The sequence below is a fragment of the Amblyomma americanum genome, chromosome 1 (genome assembly GCF_052857255.1).
Source record: "Amblyomma americanum isolate KBUSLIRL-KWMA chromosome 1, ASM5285725v1, whole genome shotgun sequence".
Lineage (NCBI taxonomy): Eukaryota > Metazoa > Arthropoda > Arachnida > Ixodida > Ixodidae > Amblyomma > Amblyomma americanum.
Window position 1 is genome coordinate 323,862,323 of NC_135497.1, and position 18,534 is coordinate 323,880,856.

General features: G+C 48.4%; 2 protein-coding genes across 6 annotated transcripts; both read left to right on the forward strand.

The window, feature by feature from the left end:
- Nucleotides 1-471: 471 nt before the first annotated feature.
- On the forward strand, nt 472-9,401 carry LOC144099088 (uncharacterized). The gene is made up of 3 exons (XM_077632176.1): nt 472-895; nt 5,902-6,043; nt 8,898-9,401. Exons 1-3 carry the CDS (start codon nt 757-759, stop codon nt 9,268-9,270), a joined length of 654 nt encoding a protein of 217 aa, XP_077488302.1. The 5' UTR covers nt 472-756; the 3' UTR covers nt 9,271-9,401.
- Nucleotides 9,402-12,765: 3,364 nt separating this feature from the next.
- Nucleotides 12,766-18,161, forward strand: LOC144099062 (uncharacterized). 5 transcript variants are annotated; one of them, XM_077632118.1, is made up of 7 exons: nt 12,766-13,003; nt 14,283-14,363; nt 15,924-16,013; nt 16,773-16,890; nt 17,045-17,178; nt 17,455-17,629; nt 18,039-18,161. In XM_077632118.1, exons 3-7 carry the CDS (start codon nt 15,961-15,963, stop codon nt 18,060-18,062), a joined length of 504 nt encoding a protein of 167 aa, XP_077488244.1. In that variant the 5' UTR covers nt 12,766-13,003; nt 14,283-14,363; nt 15,924-15,960; the 3' UTR covers nt 18,063-18,161. The 5 variants fall into 5 exon arrangements, 3 of the variants coding, with proteins under 3 accessions (XP_077488244.1, XP_077488249.1, XP_077488258.1); XR_013307303.1 differs by lacking the exon at nt 17,045-17,178; XM_077632123.1 differs by lacking the exon at nt 14,283-14,363.
- Nucleotides 18,162-18,534: the final 373 nt, after the last annotated feature.

The window sequence follows — 18,534 nt, forward strand, 5'->3', positions numbered from 1 at the left end:
CGCAAGTTAGCCTGCATCGATGTAGACTTCGGCGAAGCAGTCATATTAAACGGCTTCGTGAGGAGGAAAAACGCTAAGGCGCCCGTGTGCTGTGTGATGTCAGTGCACGTGAAAGATCCCCAGGTGGTCGAAATTATTCCGGAGCCCTCCACTACGGCACCTATTCTTCCTTTCTTCTTTCACTCCCTCCTTTATCCCTTCCCTTACGGCGCGGTTAAGGTGTCCAAATATATATGAGACAGATACTGCGCTATTTCCTTTCCCCAAAAACCAATTATTATTATTATTATTATTATTATTATTATTATTATTATTATGCAACGCGTCCCAAGATGGCGGCTGTCCGGCTAGACGTCTAAGTAGCCATCTACTTGGAGTATAGGAACGCAGCCTCTGTGCAGCCTCGCAGCGAGCGCCGTACGGAGGTTGCAGCGCCGCGGTGCGGCCCCGCAGCCGCTCCTTGCACCGGAGCCGTGGGCCGCGTATTTTTGATCGCGGCTGTACGTGTCCACAGACTCCACACGAAGGCTTGGATTGGACTTTCCGCACGACCGGCAGCAACGAACGCCGCAGAGAAAAGTCAGCATGGCGGCGCTGCAAGCGCACGTGCGGTAGCCCGCGGGAGCTCGTGGTGGCGCTGTGGTGGGCACCGCTGTCTCAGTCCCCACCGCAAAAGACGAGGAAGACGCTGGAACGCGGCTCCGAAGCCCGATCCCGACTACGACGATCAGTGCTCCGTTCCATCGGGTCCGCGCAATGGCCTCCTTCAACGAGAAGCTCGTCCAGGAGGTGAAGAAGCACACGCAGCTCTGGGACCAGCACTCCAAGCTGCACAAGGAGGCCGGCTACCGGGAGGCTGCCTGGATGGACATCGCCGCCGCACTGGCCGTGACCGGTGAGCCGCTGCATGCTGCGTTCACCGCACACACAGCAGGTCTCGCGCTCCGGTCTCTAACGCTTACGTGTCCGCGGAGATGCACTGAGACCTCGCAGCTGGCTTCGTCGCAGGCGCTTGGCCTGGACCCGCGTCTTATACGGAGTCGATATCACCGTACGATTTGGAATCGCCTGCATTTTTTTCGCATTGCCCGGAGCCATGAGCTTCCCTAGCATGCCGTGCTGATGGTACAGCTGATTGTGCCTATAGGAGGCTGTGTCTTTTGGATGATTGTGCGTTTCAGCTGTTCGCGTCATTGAGGATGCTGTGCCGGGAACGAGTGTCGTACCGATGATTGCGGGCTCATAGCCGGAGCGTCTACGCGACAAGCTGCCGCGTGGGATTGGGTGGTCTCTGGCGTCCTTGTTGTAGGTGCCTTAGATCCACGAGCTGCTCCACCTGGTCCAACCCTGCCACTGCCACGTCAGGTCTGTTCCTCGAAGGCTCTCTCGTCAGGTCTGTTCTCTCTCGACGCAGTATTAGTTTTTTTCTGCCGCGTCCAGTCGTGTACTTTTCCTCTCATGACTTCACGCCGTCGCACTTAATCGGCCGACGGTGGCTGCGGTACTAAAAGAGGCCTAGGCCAGGCACGTATCCATGGGCCTTAGGGGGCCCGAGCAACTGCGCAAAGTTAACCCCTCTCCCTTCACTTCTTTTGGCAGGGCTCTATAAAAAATCCTCTGAGCCCTTCCCGGGGAGGAGAAGGAGGAGGATAGTCAGTTTCGTTGACGAAAGTAGCAGATGGTTTGCGGTTATAGATCTGTCAAGTCGCCATGAGCCCGTGGTGTTTAGGCGACTTCTAGGGCACTTGTCACAACCCGGATCTGTGTGTCCGAGTCGGAAATGAGCAATGCGGCCTCCCACTGGTCTGGATTCGAGAGCTGCAAACCTCCAGGAATTGAGTCCCGAGGGCAAGCGCCGAGAATGTGGGATAGAGTGACATGTTGGCCACATAGCTAGCTAACAGGAGCGAGAGCAGACCCCAGGGTATATGCGAGCATATAAATGCAGGGTTATGGAAAGTATTCGTTTGGAGTTCCCTCCACGCAACATCTTGGGTTTTGGTGGGATAAATATGTGCGGGGGATATATATAAAAAATTACTGGCTACGTGCCAGGCGTAGGCTACGTAATGCCGAAGCAACCGTTCAGTTCAGCCGTTCTTTCAGTTGCCTTCGACTTTCTTACAGCTATAGATATGTGAGGTAGCACTCACCTAAAAGGCATCGACTTCACCGTCGGCCTCCCCGATATGCTATAACCAAATACCCTGTTACGCCGTTAGTGTGCTGAACTCCAAGACGCAGGATCGAACCTCGGTGGCGGCGGACACGTTTCGATGGAGGCTTAATGCTGGGCGATGTCAGCGCACGTTAAGAACCCCGGATGGCTGTAATTATTCCAGAATCAACTACAACGCCTCTTTCTATTTTCCTTCCTTCACTCCTTTCCGCCGTATAAGGTGTTGCGCCTTTCCTTACAAACGCTTGTTAATTCCCCTACGTATTAACGAGAATGTTAAACCGCATGGCATAGCTAATAGCGGGAGTCTTCACAGTGCGCCAACTCTTTTCATGCAGTCGAAGCCGGATTGGGATTTGACGCTGTCGTGGGTAACGCAATGCAACTGATGCCATCACTTCGTGGCTTCGCGGCACAACTCGGAGCCTGGGATTTTCATTCTTTTGATTGTTTCTGGGGCATTTATTTTGGCATTACTGGGTTACTGATGTTGCGGCAGCTATGTTTCGGTGAAGTCCTAACGTAAAAGAAATCCGTAAACTATGCCATGTGAGTGCAGAAAAAAGAATCCAAGGTGGGCGAATCTTATCTGGACCCCTCCGCTACATGGTGCCTTTATGCGTATTTCCATTTCAGTGGCACTCTCCTCCATATTTAACTCGATCTCTCCTCCATTCCCTCCCCACGGCATGGTTGAGGTCTGTCCGTCTGTCTGTTGTTGCCAGGAAGGAAGAAAAAGAAAATGCACAGGCCTGCTCACTGGCTCAAGCCGAGAAAAAAAAAAGGCTACCATGTGCAGATAGAACGAGAGTTGAAAGATGGGATAGAAAGACAGGATAGTAAAGACGCGCTAAAGACAAGGCCAATCCCGGAGGTAGTGCAATACCGGGCCAGATCCGCCTCGGTAGTCCCTCCCTTATCCCTTCCCTAACGGCGCGGTTCAGGTGTCAAACGATATATGAGACAGATACTGCGCCATTTCCTTTCCCCAAAAAACCAATTATTATTATTATTAATACCGGGCCAACTGGTGGCGGAAGTGAAACAACCTTCAAACTCTCCGCCACTTTTCCAAAAATAAGTCCAATCGGACCCGTAACAGATACTCTACGGGGTCCGGACATACTCCATGATTGAGGTGTCCACTGCGAATTGAGACAGCTGCAGCCCCTTTCCTTCCCTCAAAACCAATATTTTTGCGGGTGCTGAAGGGAACAGCGGCGGCACATGCCCGTGCTGCAGATAGCGTCCTACCCAACTTCGTTTTCTTTTAGCACGAGGTCGCGACACGCAACTGGAAATGTTTTCGAGCAAAGGAACGAAAACTTTATCTTTGGTGTAGAACCTGAACACCGCCGTGAAGGAAATGATAAAGGGATTGATGAAAAAAATTGTGCGCCTTAAAGGAGAAAGCGGATCCGTATATGGCTGGGGAATAAGTTCGACTCCCTGCGGATCTTTGACTTGCACTGACATCGTGCAGCAAACGGGCGCCGTTCGCGTCTCGCCTTCATGGAAACGCGGCCGCCGTGGCCGGGTTCGAAGCTGAGTGCTCCGGCTTATTAGCCGAGCGCTCTAACTACTGAGCTGCCGTGGCGGATACCGCGCCGTGAAGGAAACGCAGGAGGAGGGAGTGAAAGAAGGAAGAGAGAAAGATGTGCCCTAGTGGAGGGCCCTCCGGAATAATTTCTACCAAAGGGGGACCTTCAACGTTCACTGACACCCCACAGCACGCGGTCACATTATGCGCCTCGCCTCCATCGAAACGATCTGAACCCCAGAGAGATGCGTCATATTACAGTGTTCCAGATAAATTTGCCCGCCGCGATGGCTGAGTAGTTTGAGCCGGCGCTCGTTTACTGAGCCGCATCACCCGGCTTCGAACACGACCGCAGCGGCCACATTTCGATGGAGGCAAAACGCAAAATGAGCCCGTGTGCTAGCTCTGCATTGTTAGTGCACGTTTAAGATCACCGGGCAGTCGAAATTATTCTTGAGCCTTCCACTACGGCACCTATTTTTTTTTTTCACTCCAACCTCCCCTTCCCTCACGGCGCGGTGGAGGTGTCCAGCGAGAAATTAGACAGTTAACCTCCGCCCAACCGCGCTTCGATGCGTCCGTGTGCTGTGCGATGACAGTGCACGTTAAAGATCCCCAGGTGGTCGAGCTTTCTCCGGAGCCCTCAACTACGGCATCTCTTCCTTTCTTCTCATAGTCCCCCCCTTTATCCCTTCCCTTACGTCGCGGCTCAGGTGTCCGCCGATATCTGATAAAGATACTGCGCCATTTCTTTTGCCCAAAAACTAATTTAGTTTAACATGCCTTTAATTTCCTAATAACCAATCAATCCGGACAAATTTAGACCTCCTGAATGAGGTCCGTTGAAGTACATCGTACACCACGTGGGCGCGTCTGTTGCATTTCAGCTCCACAGAAATTTGGCCGCCGCGACCGGGGTTCGAACCCACGTCCCTGTGCTGGGCAGCCGAACGCCGTAACCACTAGTGAGCCATGTCGGCGGATGCCCGCCACGGCGGCCGCACGGCAAATGTCGCGAAACGCGATCGTGGCGCGGAGTGTAGCCACCTTAGCTCTTTTGTCTTTACGGCGACAATGACTTCCGAGTGGCGTATGTGTGCATCAGAAGTAAAAGGCAGTTTGGTTGTATTCTGTACATAGTGCGTATTTCCGTCCTACTCCTATCCGTTCTTGCTATCGCTCCCCTCTTTCTATCCCCTTCACTCTCTTCGCCCTGTCCTTTTAGTCAAGCTAGGTGCTTCATGTTTCGATGGCAGATGCCGCGGAGAGCAACATTTTTGAAGCGAAAGCTTCACTACGCTATAGTAGGCTACAATTTAAAAAAAGAACAGGAAGGTTCGAACCCGACCGCGGCGGCCGCGTTTTGATGGAGGCGAAACGCAAAGGCGCCCGTGTGGACTGCGATGTCTGTGCACGTTAAACAACCCCAGGTGGTCGAAATTGTTCCGGAGCCGTGCACTACGGCAGCTCTTCCTTTCTTCTTTCAGTCCCCCCCCCCCCCCCTCCATTTACCCCTTCCCTTACGAAACAGATCAGGTGTCTGTTGAGATGTGAGAGATACTGTGCCATTTCTTTTCTCCAAAAACCAATTTAAAAGCTCTTGACACAGCCCTCCACTACGGTAATAATAATAATAATTATTATTATCCCTCCTTCTTTCACTCGCTCCTTTATCCCTTCCCTTACGGTGCGGTTCAGGTGTCCGCATGTGTGACAGATACTGCATCATTTCCTTCCCCCCAAAATAAATTTTCATTTTCATTTTCTGGGGCCGCGATCCGCGGCGTACTTTATTACTCCGCTAGCCAGTCACAAAAGTTAACGAAATAAGCTTTTTAATGTCTGAATTTATTAAACAAGGCAGGCATGAAAATTCTAGACCTAATTTTTTTTTCTCGTGATTAGCTTCTTGTTTAGGAGACAAGATAAATTTTAACAATGGACTACGTTTTTGTCGTGGAGGAGTTCTGTGCGCCGGTCCTAAATGTGCGCGGAGCTTCACTGCAGGCAAGTTGTATCAGCTTACCCGTCTCGGCGGTGCGCTGCCATTAATACCGAGAGTGGCGTCGCGCTGGAAGAGCGGTTTTTGTTTTCACGAAAGCTGTATACTAATTGTGGGGTTCCCCTAACCGCGACAAAGGCATGGTTGTTTTGACCGCAAACCGTGTGTTCCCTGGCGCAGTGGAGGAGTGCCAGACCCGGTGGCGCACCCTCCGGGACACGTACCTCAAGCGCAAGAAGCGCCGACGCGCCGACGCCACGGGGCAGTGGAGCGTGCTGGACCGGGAGCTCGGCTTCCTCGATGACTTCCTGAGGCCGCGAACGTGAGTGTTGTGTACAGGAAGACACCTGCCCGCCTTCGCGTCACAAGCACAACATCGCGCGACTGCGACGTGGTTCAGCGGCCATTAAGCGAGCACTCGGTTTTACCAGGCTTTACTGTCCGCACAAAGCTACACGACGCGCGACTCGCTCAGACTCGCACTAGATCGCCGCGTTGCTGGGTGGCACGCAACCTACTACGTACGGCAAGTCCATTTTGCAGACCCGGTGGTGTGCGTCTGGAAGCGTGCGCGCTGCTTTCCTTTTTTGCCTGCTCCGATGAGCGATGTTGACGAAGAGTAGCCGTCAAGCCAGCCCGCCTCGCAGCGTGTGTGGCTATTCTGATAATGCGTCACAAAGAGCGTACGCCATCAGATAAGTAACGTTTCTTGCTTCGGGATCAAGGGCAACCACTCTTTCCACCACGAATGGACGCGTCATGCGCGGTGTCGACACCAGTGTGTCCAAGTGACGCAGTGCCAATGCCCACATGAGCCGGCGCTGGCGTGCGCTGGACACTCGTGCACCCGATAGTACACGTCGTCGTATGCCCGCTTTAACTCCATTCAGCACTGTCTTGCGTCTGTCGCGATCACAGAATATGGCGGCATATTTTGTAGTGGAATCTTTTTCATCCTTTGTTTTTAATAAAAGCAAAGAAGTGGGCAGACGCTGAATGGAAATGACCTATTATAAACTCTGCACTTCTCCAGCCAAAAACTCTAATTTGAAACCCAACATTTCGAGGCCGGCTCGGCTCCTTCATCGGGGGTGACTGGGGGCACTAGCTGGCGTCTCTTAGTATGTATGGAGGGGAGGAGATCAAAACTAAAGCTGTGATGCGAAAGGCGTGGGGGCAGGAGGAGGTTGACTGAGTCACGTTATCGCACCGGGGGCAGGCGGTCATTGGAGACTTTTCTTCTTTAGGCTGCAGAGCCAAGTCCCTGTGCATATACTGGGGGGAGGTTTCCTGTTGTGCGGTTGATGTTGATCGGGGCAGTTTGGATGTGCCAGGATTCGAGTTGGAGCCTTCTTTTTTTAATGGAAATGACCCTGTGAGGGGGTTTCCTTAGAGATTCCGCTAAAATCAGGCCGCGAACTGTAAGCCTCCGCTCGTGCACCATGGCTATGTTAATAAATGCAGTCCTCCGTGATTCTTACAAGGGATATGGACGTGGGCAGGACATGTAACGTGGAGGACAGAGTTGTTACACGAGGAAGTAAACAATGGGCGGCGAGTAGTAGTCCGGTGGCCAGATGAGGTCAGGAACAGTGCGGGGACATAGCGTGGCTGCACGGTTGATTGCAGATGAATGGAAGAGGTCTTTGCCTTGCAGTGGACAGGTCTGCGCCGATGATGACGACGAAGTGGAAGAGTCGCCACCATCGGCGGCACGTTAAATCGAAAAATGAAAACCATAAATAAAAATTGGTAGTGGCTTAGCTCGGCTGTGCCAGGATATACGTAGCGAGAGGTACTCTTCCCTGCTTGAGCTTGTTGTGTTCACTGTATGTTTAGCAATGAGAGACATTGGGCTCCATCTCGGCGGCTATGCGGCGTCTATTACGCTCGACAGTCTGAGTCTCCGTTTGGCAAGCCGTTGCTCTCTCTCTGTTCGGGCGTCTCCGCTGCTCTCTTCGCCTTCTGACGCTCATTCTCTCTTTGTTGAGCAGCCAACTGCCAGGCGACAACCTCAGGATCGGAAGAGTTAATGTTCTCTTGTGTATACCGCCGTTTATCAGCGGCTGAACTCTCCTGTGCATCCTTATCAAGCGCTGCGATACAGCCGCCGATTAAATCTACGCTTTTTATACGCAATGCTGCGCATGCGACGACGCGCGGTTCGGGTGATGGACGCGATGTGACGTCATACCAAACAGCGGCGGCGGCGAGCCGCGCTGTGTGACGTCATGCCAGATGGCGCCGCGAGCGCGGAAAGCACAGTAACCATCTTACATATCTCGATGGACACCCGTACCGCGCCGTAAAGGGAAAGGTAAATGAGGGAGGGAAAGAAAAAAGAGAAAATGAAAATTGAAAGTTGCATTTTGAGGAAAGGCGCAGCGCACCCACTCCTCCTCCCCGGTTGCCATGGTAACGGCGCATGCGCGCAACTGGACTCCCGCATGTACCATAAACGCGCATGCGCACAACTGGCGCCTTACCTGTACCGCGATATGCTCGACTTGTAGCCTAGCGTAGCTCCCGCTACAAAAAAAAAACATTCGCTCGGCACGCGAGCTTACAGGAGGAGATATGAGATGTAGGTAGTTAACTTTTTTCCTAAGCGTTCTGAACCTGGATTTAAAACTAAACATTTTGACAGATTTGCCTGTCTGGTTGGGTTTGAAGACTTATAACAAACTGCACATCTCCAACCAAAATTTTAACTTTAACCCAACGTTTCGAAGCCCACTCGGCTCTTTATCAGGGGTGACTGAGGGCAGTAGCTAGCGTCATTTAAGTATGGAAGGGAGGGGGGGGGGGTGAAAAGAACGACAGCTGTGTCGCGGAAGGAGAGGGGGTTTAGGCTAGGTGCTGAACGGCGACTTTTTTTCGTTGCGTTGAAGAGCGAAGTCCCTGGGCATATACTGGGGGCAGGTTTCCTTTTGTGCAGTTTATTATGTGCAGTTTATTATGAACCTGGATTGCTTTTCATGGGGCGTCTCAGCACAATGTACAGCGCTGCAAACAATGCGCATGCGCTGCGGGCGGCTGGCGGAAGCCAGTTAGACTGGCCAGCGGGCGAACTCGGACGTTAGCGATTACGGGGTAAAAGCCACTTTAACACCGCACTCTGCCAGCCCGAGTTTGAGTGCGTGCTACAACCTCGCTGCAACGACTCTTCCTCGCAGGAGGCGCTCGACGCTGAACGGGGCGGCCCCGGTGGCTTCTTCGGCCGAGGTCGAAGTCAAACGAGAGCAGCCCGACGAAGACGCCGAAGTACGCGAGTCAGCGGCTGTGGTGGCTGCGGCAGCAGCACCAGCTCAACCCTGGGCTCTGGCCATGCGGCCGACTCGCGTGATGCCGCATCGCCTGGCGGCGGGGGGCGCGGCGGCGCAGGCGCTCTCCTCGGACCCCGAGGAGCTCTTCTGCCTAAGCCTGGCGGCGCGCCTCAAGAGACTTCTGCCCCGCGAACGACACATGGCCAGGATGAAGATGCTGCAGACACTGCACGACTTGCAATCTGGCGAGAACATCGGAGAGTTCGCGTTAGGAGACCCGTAGATGGTGCACGACATTACGGTGGACGAGACAGAAGGCGACTTCAGCGAACAACCCCCTCATCAGCCGGCAGAAACTTGTTTTTTGTTGTTGTTTTTTACTAGGAATGAAAATACATTGGCTGTTGAGTTGCATGCGCATGTCTCATCGCTATAGCATTTGCTTTCAACACGCTATAAACCAGAATGGACTGAACTGTGCTACTTGGTGACTGAGGATTGATAGTTGAGTGCAACCGAGTGTGCATCATCCAATCGGTAAACGCGCGAGCCCTGGGAACAACCGCGGAAAAGCGGGACGTAGTACTCGCTTACATTTGACGAGCTTGCGCCTTGGCTAAAGATAAAGCAATGTACACGCGAAAAGTCGTGCGCACACCCCAGATTGTTTGCAGAAGAAAGGATAAGGGGCATATCAAGGGGGGGGGGGGGGGCTGTTATGCGGTAAGTGTACCTGTGGTGGGCCTACAATGCCAGTCCTCGGAACTGAGGTAATTAATGCGAGACTTTATCGTGGATTGCGAGGTGTACGTTGAGAATCAAAGCATGCGAACTCTGCCAGAAGGCGTTCGACGGGCGAATGAGCTACACGGCGGATTCGCTGGGATCTACCACGGCAGCTGAAGGGGTCCTTTGCGTCTTCATAACCAGAGGCTAGAGCGACGTAAATTACCTCCCCCACAATACGAACACCTCAGAGGCCATGCACTGGCGACTAATACCAACCCGTACCCGAACTTGTTCCTAAGATACAATATCCAACCAACAAACTAACGAGGCACATACCCATGGTGTAGAGCTTGCCCTACTTTCTTCCACTTATCACGGGGATGAAGGCCAAACATCAACACCTTACCAAAACCGAGAACACATACGAGCATTGGGAGACTGCGCTGACCATGGGAAACCCGGACACAGAGCTTCAGCTCATCCTGATCGTAAGCGAGTCAGCAAAAGCCAGTGGAGCCTTGGACCAGAGGAGCCACCCAGCTGCACAGTCTACCCCCTCATCCCCTCCCCTACTTGGGAAATAAAATTTCTCTCCCTCCCCGCACCCTCTTCTTTTGCTTCGGATCGGACCCCCCACCCCCCCTTTTTTTTGTCTTCCTGGTTGGGGGTCTTGCTTCCAGTAAGCTTTTCTGAACAGTTAGCTGAGTGCCATAACCACGCAAGAATACCAAAAGAAAATTCTTGAGGGCTGGTTGGCTCATTACGAGGGTGTACCTACAACTGCGCTAATAGGACAAGAGGCCAAGAAACGAACACTGAGCCCCTGGTGTCGTATTCGTTTTTTTTTCCTTACGTGCTATTCGCGCAGTCTTAACTCCCCTTGTAATGAAGCAACGTTGTATATTTACAATACACAACGTGTTTTGCAGATTATGTACACTATGCATTTACAATAAGCTTTTTTTTTTCCTTACGAGTGAACTATTGCCAGCCGGAATATACGACGAAAGGAAATTCACAAAGGCTGCACGTTTTACAGATAAAGGTTCTTCCTGCAACACTTAAACGGACACTGAGGGCAAATTGAAGTCTATCTCTATCGATTGATTACTTCCTTCTAACGACAAAAAACCAATTGTCACCAAAAACGGAGATTTTATCAGCTAGAAAAATGCAAAAAAAAAAACGAAATTGAGGTTTTGCTATCAGCGGCCAACTTCCCAAGTAAAATGCGTTTGTCGACACCAATTTTGGGGCGCAGATCCCAAAGGCAATGCTACACTGCCATTCAGTTCAAAACAGAGGCAACCAGTCCTTTTCGGTAGCGACGTCACGAGTTTGAATCGAATGGCGGGGGGGGAGGGGGATTTTTAAATCCATTTTTCTCGGCGATAAGTGCGTCTCTTGCATCCGGACAAACGTCCAAGCCAGAAAAAGCCAAAGAATCAACTTTTACTAATGAGAATAATTGCTTTCACTTTTCTTCAGTGTCCCCTTGGGGAGGAAGGCAAGCAGCGATTGCAAAAATCGGTCCCCGAACACACGCATTTGCTTTGCCCTTTGTGACCCAGGTGCTTATTTGCGAGGCGTGCAGATGCCCTCGCCAGATGAGGCGCTTATACGTAAAATGGAAGAGTGCGAGTTTGTGACGGCGGACGAGAGCCAGTTTCGTTCTGGACTTGCGACAGCAGAACACCGCCGACAAGCCGGCACCTGCTGTAGGATTCGGATTGCACCGGTTTGGAGCCAAAACGCACGAAACAAGGGCCGCTGAGTTGCTTTGTTTAATGCACGACACCGCCCACGGGGGCCGACGCGCGTATATGTACTGCGCTCCCTGTGACTTGCCCGCGAAGCTGACCTTTTCGGTAGGATGCAACCAGCACTTTGAACTCTTACCTTGGCCAGCCGCCGCGGTGGCTCAGTGGTTATGGCGCTCGGCTGCTGACCCGAAAGACGTGGGTTGGATCCCGGCTACGGCGGTCGAATTACAATGGCGATGCCAGTGCTCGTTAAAGAACCCCAGGTGGTCGAAATTTCTGAGCCCTTCACTACGGCGTCCCTCATAGCCGTATTCGCTTTGGGACGTTCAACCCCCATAAACCATTTTCCCTTGAGCTTTTCCCCTGATTAGGCCAAAATGCCATCCCATTATGATTAAAGACTGTTCCTTCTCATTATTATACGGCACTGTTCTTTTCGCAAAATACAATGATAAAGGGGCTATCATGCGTGTATACATAATAATATACACCTTCCTGCAAGTATGCGGCATCGAGGGTATCAGCCTTTGCATGCCAGACATGCGTTCAGTCGTTTCATTTCTCTCTTTAATTGTACTGACGATGCTGTTTGATCATGAGGATGCTTTGCTGCGGCATTTTAGTGTGAGGTGTATTTGACCGTGCCAGTGATTTTATTGTTTGCGCTGTGTGCGTATACGGATTGATGTGCCACTTCCACTACTATCGGGATCGGCCGTGGGCCGGTATAAGAAGATGATATGGATAGTCTGATAGCTGGCTTACACTCTTAATCGCGTAACCTTTATGTATATCTTTATCAGGGTTTAACCTTTATTTTAGAGGTTGCACGGCTTAACGTTTTTATGTTTTCCTTCTTTGCAAGGTTTAAACGTTTACACACTCCTTTACAGAGGTCACAACCGAAATTTAAAGGTATGTGGTTCGTGTATACCTTTAGCCTTAACCTATATATCTGATCGAGTGCGTGCCGTATACATATATGTATACGTTTATGCCTTTGGGAGGTTGCCACATTCGGCGAGAAGGATCGAAAAAGGAAGTTGAGTTCAAATAGCGCGCGCAAGCACATTGGATTGGAATGGCTTGCTTCGGGATGAGCGACTTAGGTGGCTAGGTCGGCATTTTTATGGCAGTCAAACACAATCCTGAATCTTTCCGCAATTGTAAGCTACAAATTGTAGTAATTTAAAGTATAAAAAGCTTTATAATGCTTGCTGTTAGGTGTAATCAACTTTGTAGCTATCTGGGTGTTTCCTATGAACGATACAAGCGGCGCTGCAGTGCTGCTTGTCACCCTGCTTGAAGGCGTGCATGTGGTGCGTGTGTGGTATGCGTTTGCGATGCCTGTCAGGCAGAAAGACATTTGCGGAATATAATGCGGCCGCTGCAATGAACAGCAGTGTGAGTGCAAACAGTAGATGGTGGTGTGTACCGTCGACATGGCCGAGGACAGACTTCGATGCGACTACTGCGACTACTGCGACCACAGCCTCAGCACCCACAGCAGGATTGTCGATCTCGGCGAGTATATAGTTTCGTTTTGCAGCAGTTGTCTGTTCTCAAAATTTTCTGCCTTCAAAAGCAAAGTTGCCTCTCTTATAAGAAAAATAAGTGTCCTAGAAGGAAGACATTGCAAAATTTTAACTGTTTTGTGTTGTATTTTGTTTTCGCTGATATTGACAGGCTTATCCCGCGCCCAAGTATTACACGTTTTGATTTCATGGGCGCGCATTGCTTCTGTCGCAAAATATTGACACGCTTTCAAGAAAGCAGTTTTACGCAACATGTTTCGACTAATGTGATGTTTGCAGTGCTGTTTGCGCTAAATGCGTCGGCCACCAGCAGACTGTTATTGACACCGCAGTCATGGGCTCGCCCCTGACATGGGATGGAAGTTTTTCTCTCTGCTGCTCATGTGTCTTGCGTCCCGCGCTCGACGCATCCGCCTTGCCCTTCACGCGTTTCCGTGAGCGCAGTAGGGAAAATATGCTCAAACTGATCGACTTTTAGCAGTATGCCCCTTCACCTGACAGCCGAGTCCACGAGAACGAAACAAAAGGGATACTTCAGATGCATGCGGCTCACCGAAGCACAGTAGCACTGACTGCGCGCACGTGTCAGCTGCTTGTTACCGGTGTGAAAAAAAAAAAAAGGTCTGTGGCTTCTGCTCAAGCAGTGTCAGTCTCACTTAGCGGGTAGATTGCTCCGCGTGGCCACAAACCTGCGGAATGCCGTTGAATCACAGCCGTTCATGAATCAATGCAGAGTGGCGCACTGAGAAAAAAGGACCTCGACGTGATGCTTCGTGTCATCTGCCCCTTTGCATGAATTTGCTACCGGCTTGGTCGCAATGGTGCTCCGCACGTGCGCAGCCACACGGAGCCTTGTTACCGCTCAATGTGAATGACTCTCTACTGCGTCTTTATTGTACTCCTTGCTTAGGTGTTATACTGGCGCGAAACACACGGGCCTACGTGTTGGAAATTAAGCTATGATACACAGCGTCAAACTGAATAATCTAGATGACGAAGTAACACATCATGATGAAAATAAAATACGTCCAGATAGAATCTTAATATTTTTGTTTGGCTGTACATCTTTAAAATGGTCTCTCTTTACGCATGGCAAGAACCGTAGAATTCAACAGAATGTTTACCTGGGAACTTCGACGCTCGGGCTGATGAGAGCATGCTTTCACAAGATACTTGAGCCCATGGAGGCCATGGTGTGTGTCATTCATATCCACAGAAGTTTTCTATTTCGAAGAGAAGGTGTAGCATGGTGTTTTGTTTTTCTGCAGGCACAATTATGCAAGACACTGAGCAGCAGAGTAATGCATTTTCATCTGTGCTGTCAAGCTCTCAGCCTGGATGTTCCAAAGGTGAATCAGCTGTCTTTCTGCCCACAGTATAAACTCAGTTGTAATACTCATCACTGTGGATTTTGCGGACACTTGTAACTATAAATTTTACATCCTGGACCAGTGATAACAGCTTATCTTGAGTTTTAGTTGTGATGCCTATCGATGTCTGAATTGCTTATAAGTTCAGCAGGTTACCCCTTGTTTCTTAACTGTTTTGGTTTTAAGCTCCTACACTATGACCACAAAGGTCATTAGTGCAAAAGCACCCATAAGCTCACCAACACTGACAAAGAGTCTTGACCGGTCTTGTTTTGCACGACACCTAGCAACAGTGGCGTCATGTTGGTTTAGAAAAAGCATAACAACATAGATGCCTCCATATCTGGTCTAGCTGACCCTGAATTTGGCCCTGCCCAACATGATGGTGGCCTTCAAATATGGCCAACCTACACCTCAAATTTGACCTTGGCTGATTTGGACCAAAATCCATGTCAGGCCATAATTTGCCTCGCCCAACACAATAGTGACCTCAAAATTGGGGTGGGCCACCCCCAATAATTTTCCCCACCCACCTGGGAAATTTGACCTTGGCTGATTTGGACCAAAATCAATGTCCACCCATAATTGACCACGTCCAACAAGATGATGTCCTCTGAATTTCGCCCAGCCCACCCCCCAAAATTTTGGGCCACCCACCCCTGGAATTTTTTCTTGACTGATTTTCAGCAGAATCAATGCTCACCCATAATTGACCGCACTCAACACGATGGTGACCTCCAAATTAGGCCCTGGCCATTTCCAAACTTTGGTACGAGCCACTTCCAAAAATTCTACCTCGGCCAATTTGCACTAAAATCGATGTGCAGCTATAACTGATCATGCCACACATGATCAAGTAAAGCCAAAAAAACAGGTAAAATCAAGTGAAAACCTTGAGAACTTTTTTAATAAACGTTTGTGATGAATGTAATTAAGCTTGGGTTCTTTTGACCTGTTTGAAGGCTGGTGTCTTAGTTATCAAGTAAAGCAAAAAAAACGGGTAAAATCAAGTGAAAACCTTGAGAACTTTTTTAATAAACATTTGCGATGAATGTAATTAAGCTTGGGTTCTTTTGACCTGTTTGAAGGCTGGTGTCTTAGTTATTTTTTCCCAGATAAAAGAGAGTGGTTATGCTACTGACTGCCATATTTTTTTTCGCAGGATTGTGTTCATTGCACAGGTGATAAATGCTGAAATTTTCTGCCTTTTGAACAGGAAACATTCAAATAAAATTGATGTCACTGCTATGACACCTTTAATGCTGCAGGTGAATAGAAGTGCAGTACCTCGACAATCTAGTGCTGCAGGATTTGAACCAGCCATTACAGTGCAATTCAAGCTCATGAACTTTTTCTCCTTAAACCAGATGGACCCTTGCATCCTTGAAGATTGGACAGAATGCATATTTAGTGTTTTCGTTGCATGATGGAAATTCTGACTAGAATACCTAATTGATAAATGGTCGATCACTGTTCTATCAGTATAGTAGTTGTAGTGAAGTTGTAAACTAAGAAGGCATAAAATTTTTGTTTATGCAGACTCCTGGCCCTGTACAAGTGAAGAAAGCCCAGTTCAATGCGAAGACATCACAGAAGGCAGACAAGAGCCAGAAAGTTGTTCCCATCAAGGTAAAGAATTATGAAAGGGAGATAGTTGCTCTGACATTTTCAGAGCTGTGCTTAATATTACTAGTAGCATTTTCTCAGTATATGCTCATCTGCTTAATCTAACAGTGAGCTAATCTTACATATGTGTTCATTTTAACTGACCTTTCTCAGGAATGCAAAAACATTTAGTTTTTTAATAGTATTTTCATTTCTATTTACCACTTCTTATCAATGTAGTTGTATTTAGAAATGGCAGATGCAGGCTCTAAATTATACAAATTATATGCTTTAATTATAGCCCCAGTGCAGGATGCACACGGAGTGACTTCTACACAAGCAGTCTCAAACCAATGCACCGATCCACCAAGAACAGCTAGGTCAGCAAGCATGTCTGCACATTGTGCAGGTTTACAACGAGGCATTTCTGGGCAAATACTTAAGTCTATTGATGAACGCATTGACCTGGACATGAAGTGAAAGTAACAAGAAAAAAAAGGAAATTAGATGGAGCGGTCAAACCAGAAAATGTGATATAAGATGGGTTAAAACCGTACAAGAAACCTTCGTTTAAAATCAATGACAGAAATGTCTGTGCTGAAACTAAAAGATGTAAACATTTTAAGACAATGAGAGGAGACAACAAGGAATGATTTTGCTCCTGACCAAATTTTGATGCACATAGTACATTGTATTGCATGTGTTTAAGTGACTATATACTGAATTAGGTTGCACCGTATTGTTATTGATGTTTTGTGCTCATCTTTTAAATGTATTGTGCAGAGTGTCTTCATACATAGACTACTGCTTCAGTGACGTTGCGGCACCGCCAAAAAAAAATATTCCTGTTGAAGAACCTAGCCTGGAGGGCACAAAGGAGGTGGTGGTGGCAGAGTTACAGGTGGGCTGAAAATTTTGAATTTCAAATATGACAAGTCCAGACAAGTGACGTTTACATTTTATGCCGGAGGGGCATAAAATGTCTTTGTTTTGTAAATATAAATATAATATAATAAATATAAGATGTCTTATATGTCTTTGTTTTTATGTTTTAGTTATTGGCTTCGGACACCTTAAGCGGCGTGACCTACAACACTGAGAGGGTCATGTGCTTCCTGAAAGTGACCTTCCAAGAGCACTGCCAGCACTATGTTACCCTTTGCCAAGTTATTTCTTGGGAGAAGATATCGTAAGCATAAAATTATTTTATATAAGCCTAAATTGTAGAAAAGTTCTCAGTAAAGCATCTGCTTCTCAGCAGTGGTGCAGAGTAAATTTAAAAATCCAGGCATGGAAATATTGATTTTGTCATTTTGTATTGAGGGCAGCATACATCACAGTATTTTTTGCTCTCAAGCTTTAAAATGTAACGCAGGTTTAGCCACGTGACTTTGTTCCGGAACCATTTTCCAGACAGCTATACACTGAAGTGAAGTAAGCCACTTTTTTTTCTGTTTTTTTTTAGTTCTAGACAGCTTTGTGCTGAGGCACAACTGCGTTTTGAAAGCACAGTGGATAAACTGGAAGTGAGGCTTAAGAAAGCTGCACAAGTTTTCTCGGAGCAACAAGGCCAGGACACCTCACTGGTGCAGATTTCACGTCATTTGCAAGGTTCCTTGGATCACTTTTTGATTACGGAGGTAAGTTAAGATTCTGTCTTCTCTCTGCATACTGTATTCAATAAGAGGACCCAACTGAGCATGTTTATAAGTCTTCATGTATGAAATGCAGTGTGAAAAATAGACATCAGCAAAAATAATAGCATAAAGACTGACTTGAAGTTCTTCTGCACACATCAATTACACATAAGTATGTATCTTGCAGACAGGTGGAAGTTGTTTTACAAATGCAGGGTTTATGTGGATTCTTGAAAACCCTTGGATATGGAAATTATGCTTCCAAGGACCTTGATAGTCCTGGAATTTCTCTGTGGCCCTTGAAAAGCCATGAATTTATGGTGTGTTGAAGGAAGCAGCCACGAAAGAGGTCTTGCACTCGCTGAATTGTTTCTTTTACACAAAAATACTGATGCTCTGAATAATTCCACAGGCACTTTTGCAGCAGAGAATTTAATCTGTGCTACAGTGACTGATTCCACCTCTGAGCAACTCAGCATCGGAAATGAGTTCATGTGTGTGTATGTATGTATTTCGTCTTTGTATGAATTATTCGTAGCCGGTCATTTTCGGCCATTTGTTAGACACATGTGAGGAGACATTATTGTATGAACATCTTGATCAGCTACGTTTTGTCATGATTGTTGCTGCTTTTCCAGCTGCTTCTGCAAGCCACTAACCAATAAATTGCTCATAGTTAATCCATAAGTTTGGGGTAGTGATGATATTTCTCCCTTTTTGTGATGAGATTAAGAATAGCTGATCTACCTGACAACACCCTATCATTAATAATGCATACAAATGCCTGCAGTTCTCTAGTGATTTCTCTGACTGCACTAATAACACTAATAATTTGTTAGCGCCTCAGCCTCATAGAGGGGCGAGATGGTGTATCACAATGGAAAGAGTTGAAATCGTGAAAAGAGCGT

Excerpts from the sequence above, each read along its gene's own strand:
- LOC144099062 (XM_077632118.1), top strand. The coding sequence starts at position 15,961 with ATGCGAAGACATCACAGAAGGCAGACAAGAGCCAGAAAGTTGTTCCCA. Across the intron at positions 17,179-17,454 it reads ATTTCTTGGGAGAAGATATC|TTCTAGACAGCTTTGTGCTG; the intron begins GTAAGCATAAAA and ends GTTTTTTTTTAG. Across the intron at positions 17,630-18,038 it reads ATCACTTTTTGATTACGGAG|GCACTTTTGCAGCAGAGAAT; the intron begins GTAAGTTAAGAT and ends ATAATTCCACAG.
- LOC144099088 (XM_077632176.1), top strand. The coding sequence starts at position 757 with ATGGCCTCCTTCAACGAGAAGCTCGTCCAGGAGGTGAAGAAGCACACG. Across the intron at positions 896-5,901 it reads CGCCGCACTGGCCGTGACCG|TGGAGGAGTGCCAGACCCGG; the intron begins GTGAGCCGCTGC and ends TCCCTGGCGCAG. Across the intron at positions 6,044-8,897 it reads GACTTCCTGAGGCCGCGAAC|GAGGCGCTCGACGCTGAACG; the intron begins GTGAGTGTTGTG and ends TCTTCCTCGCAG.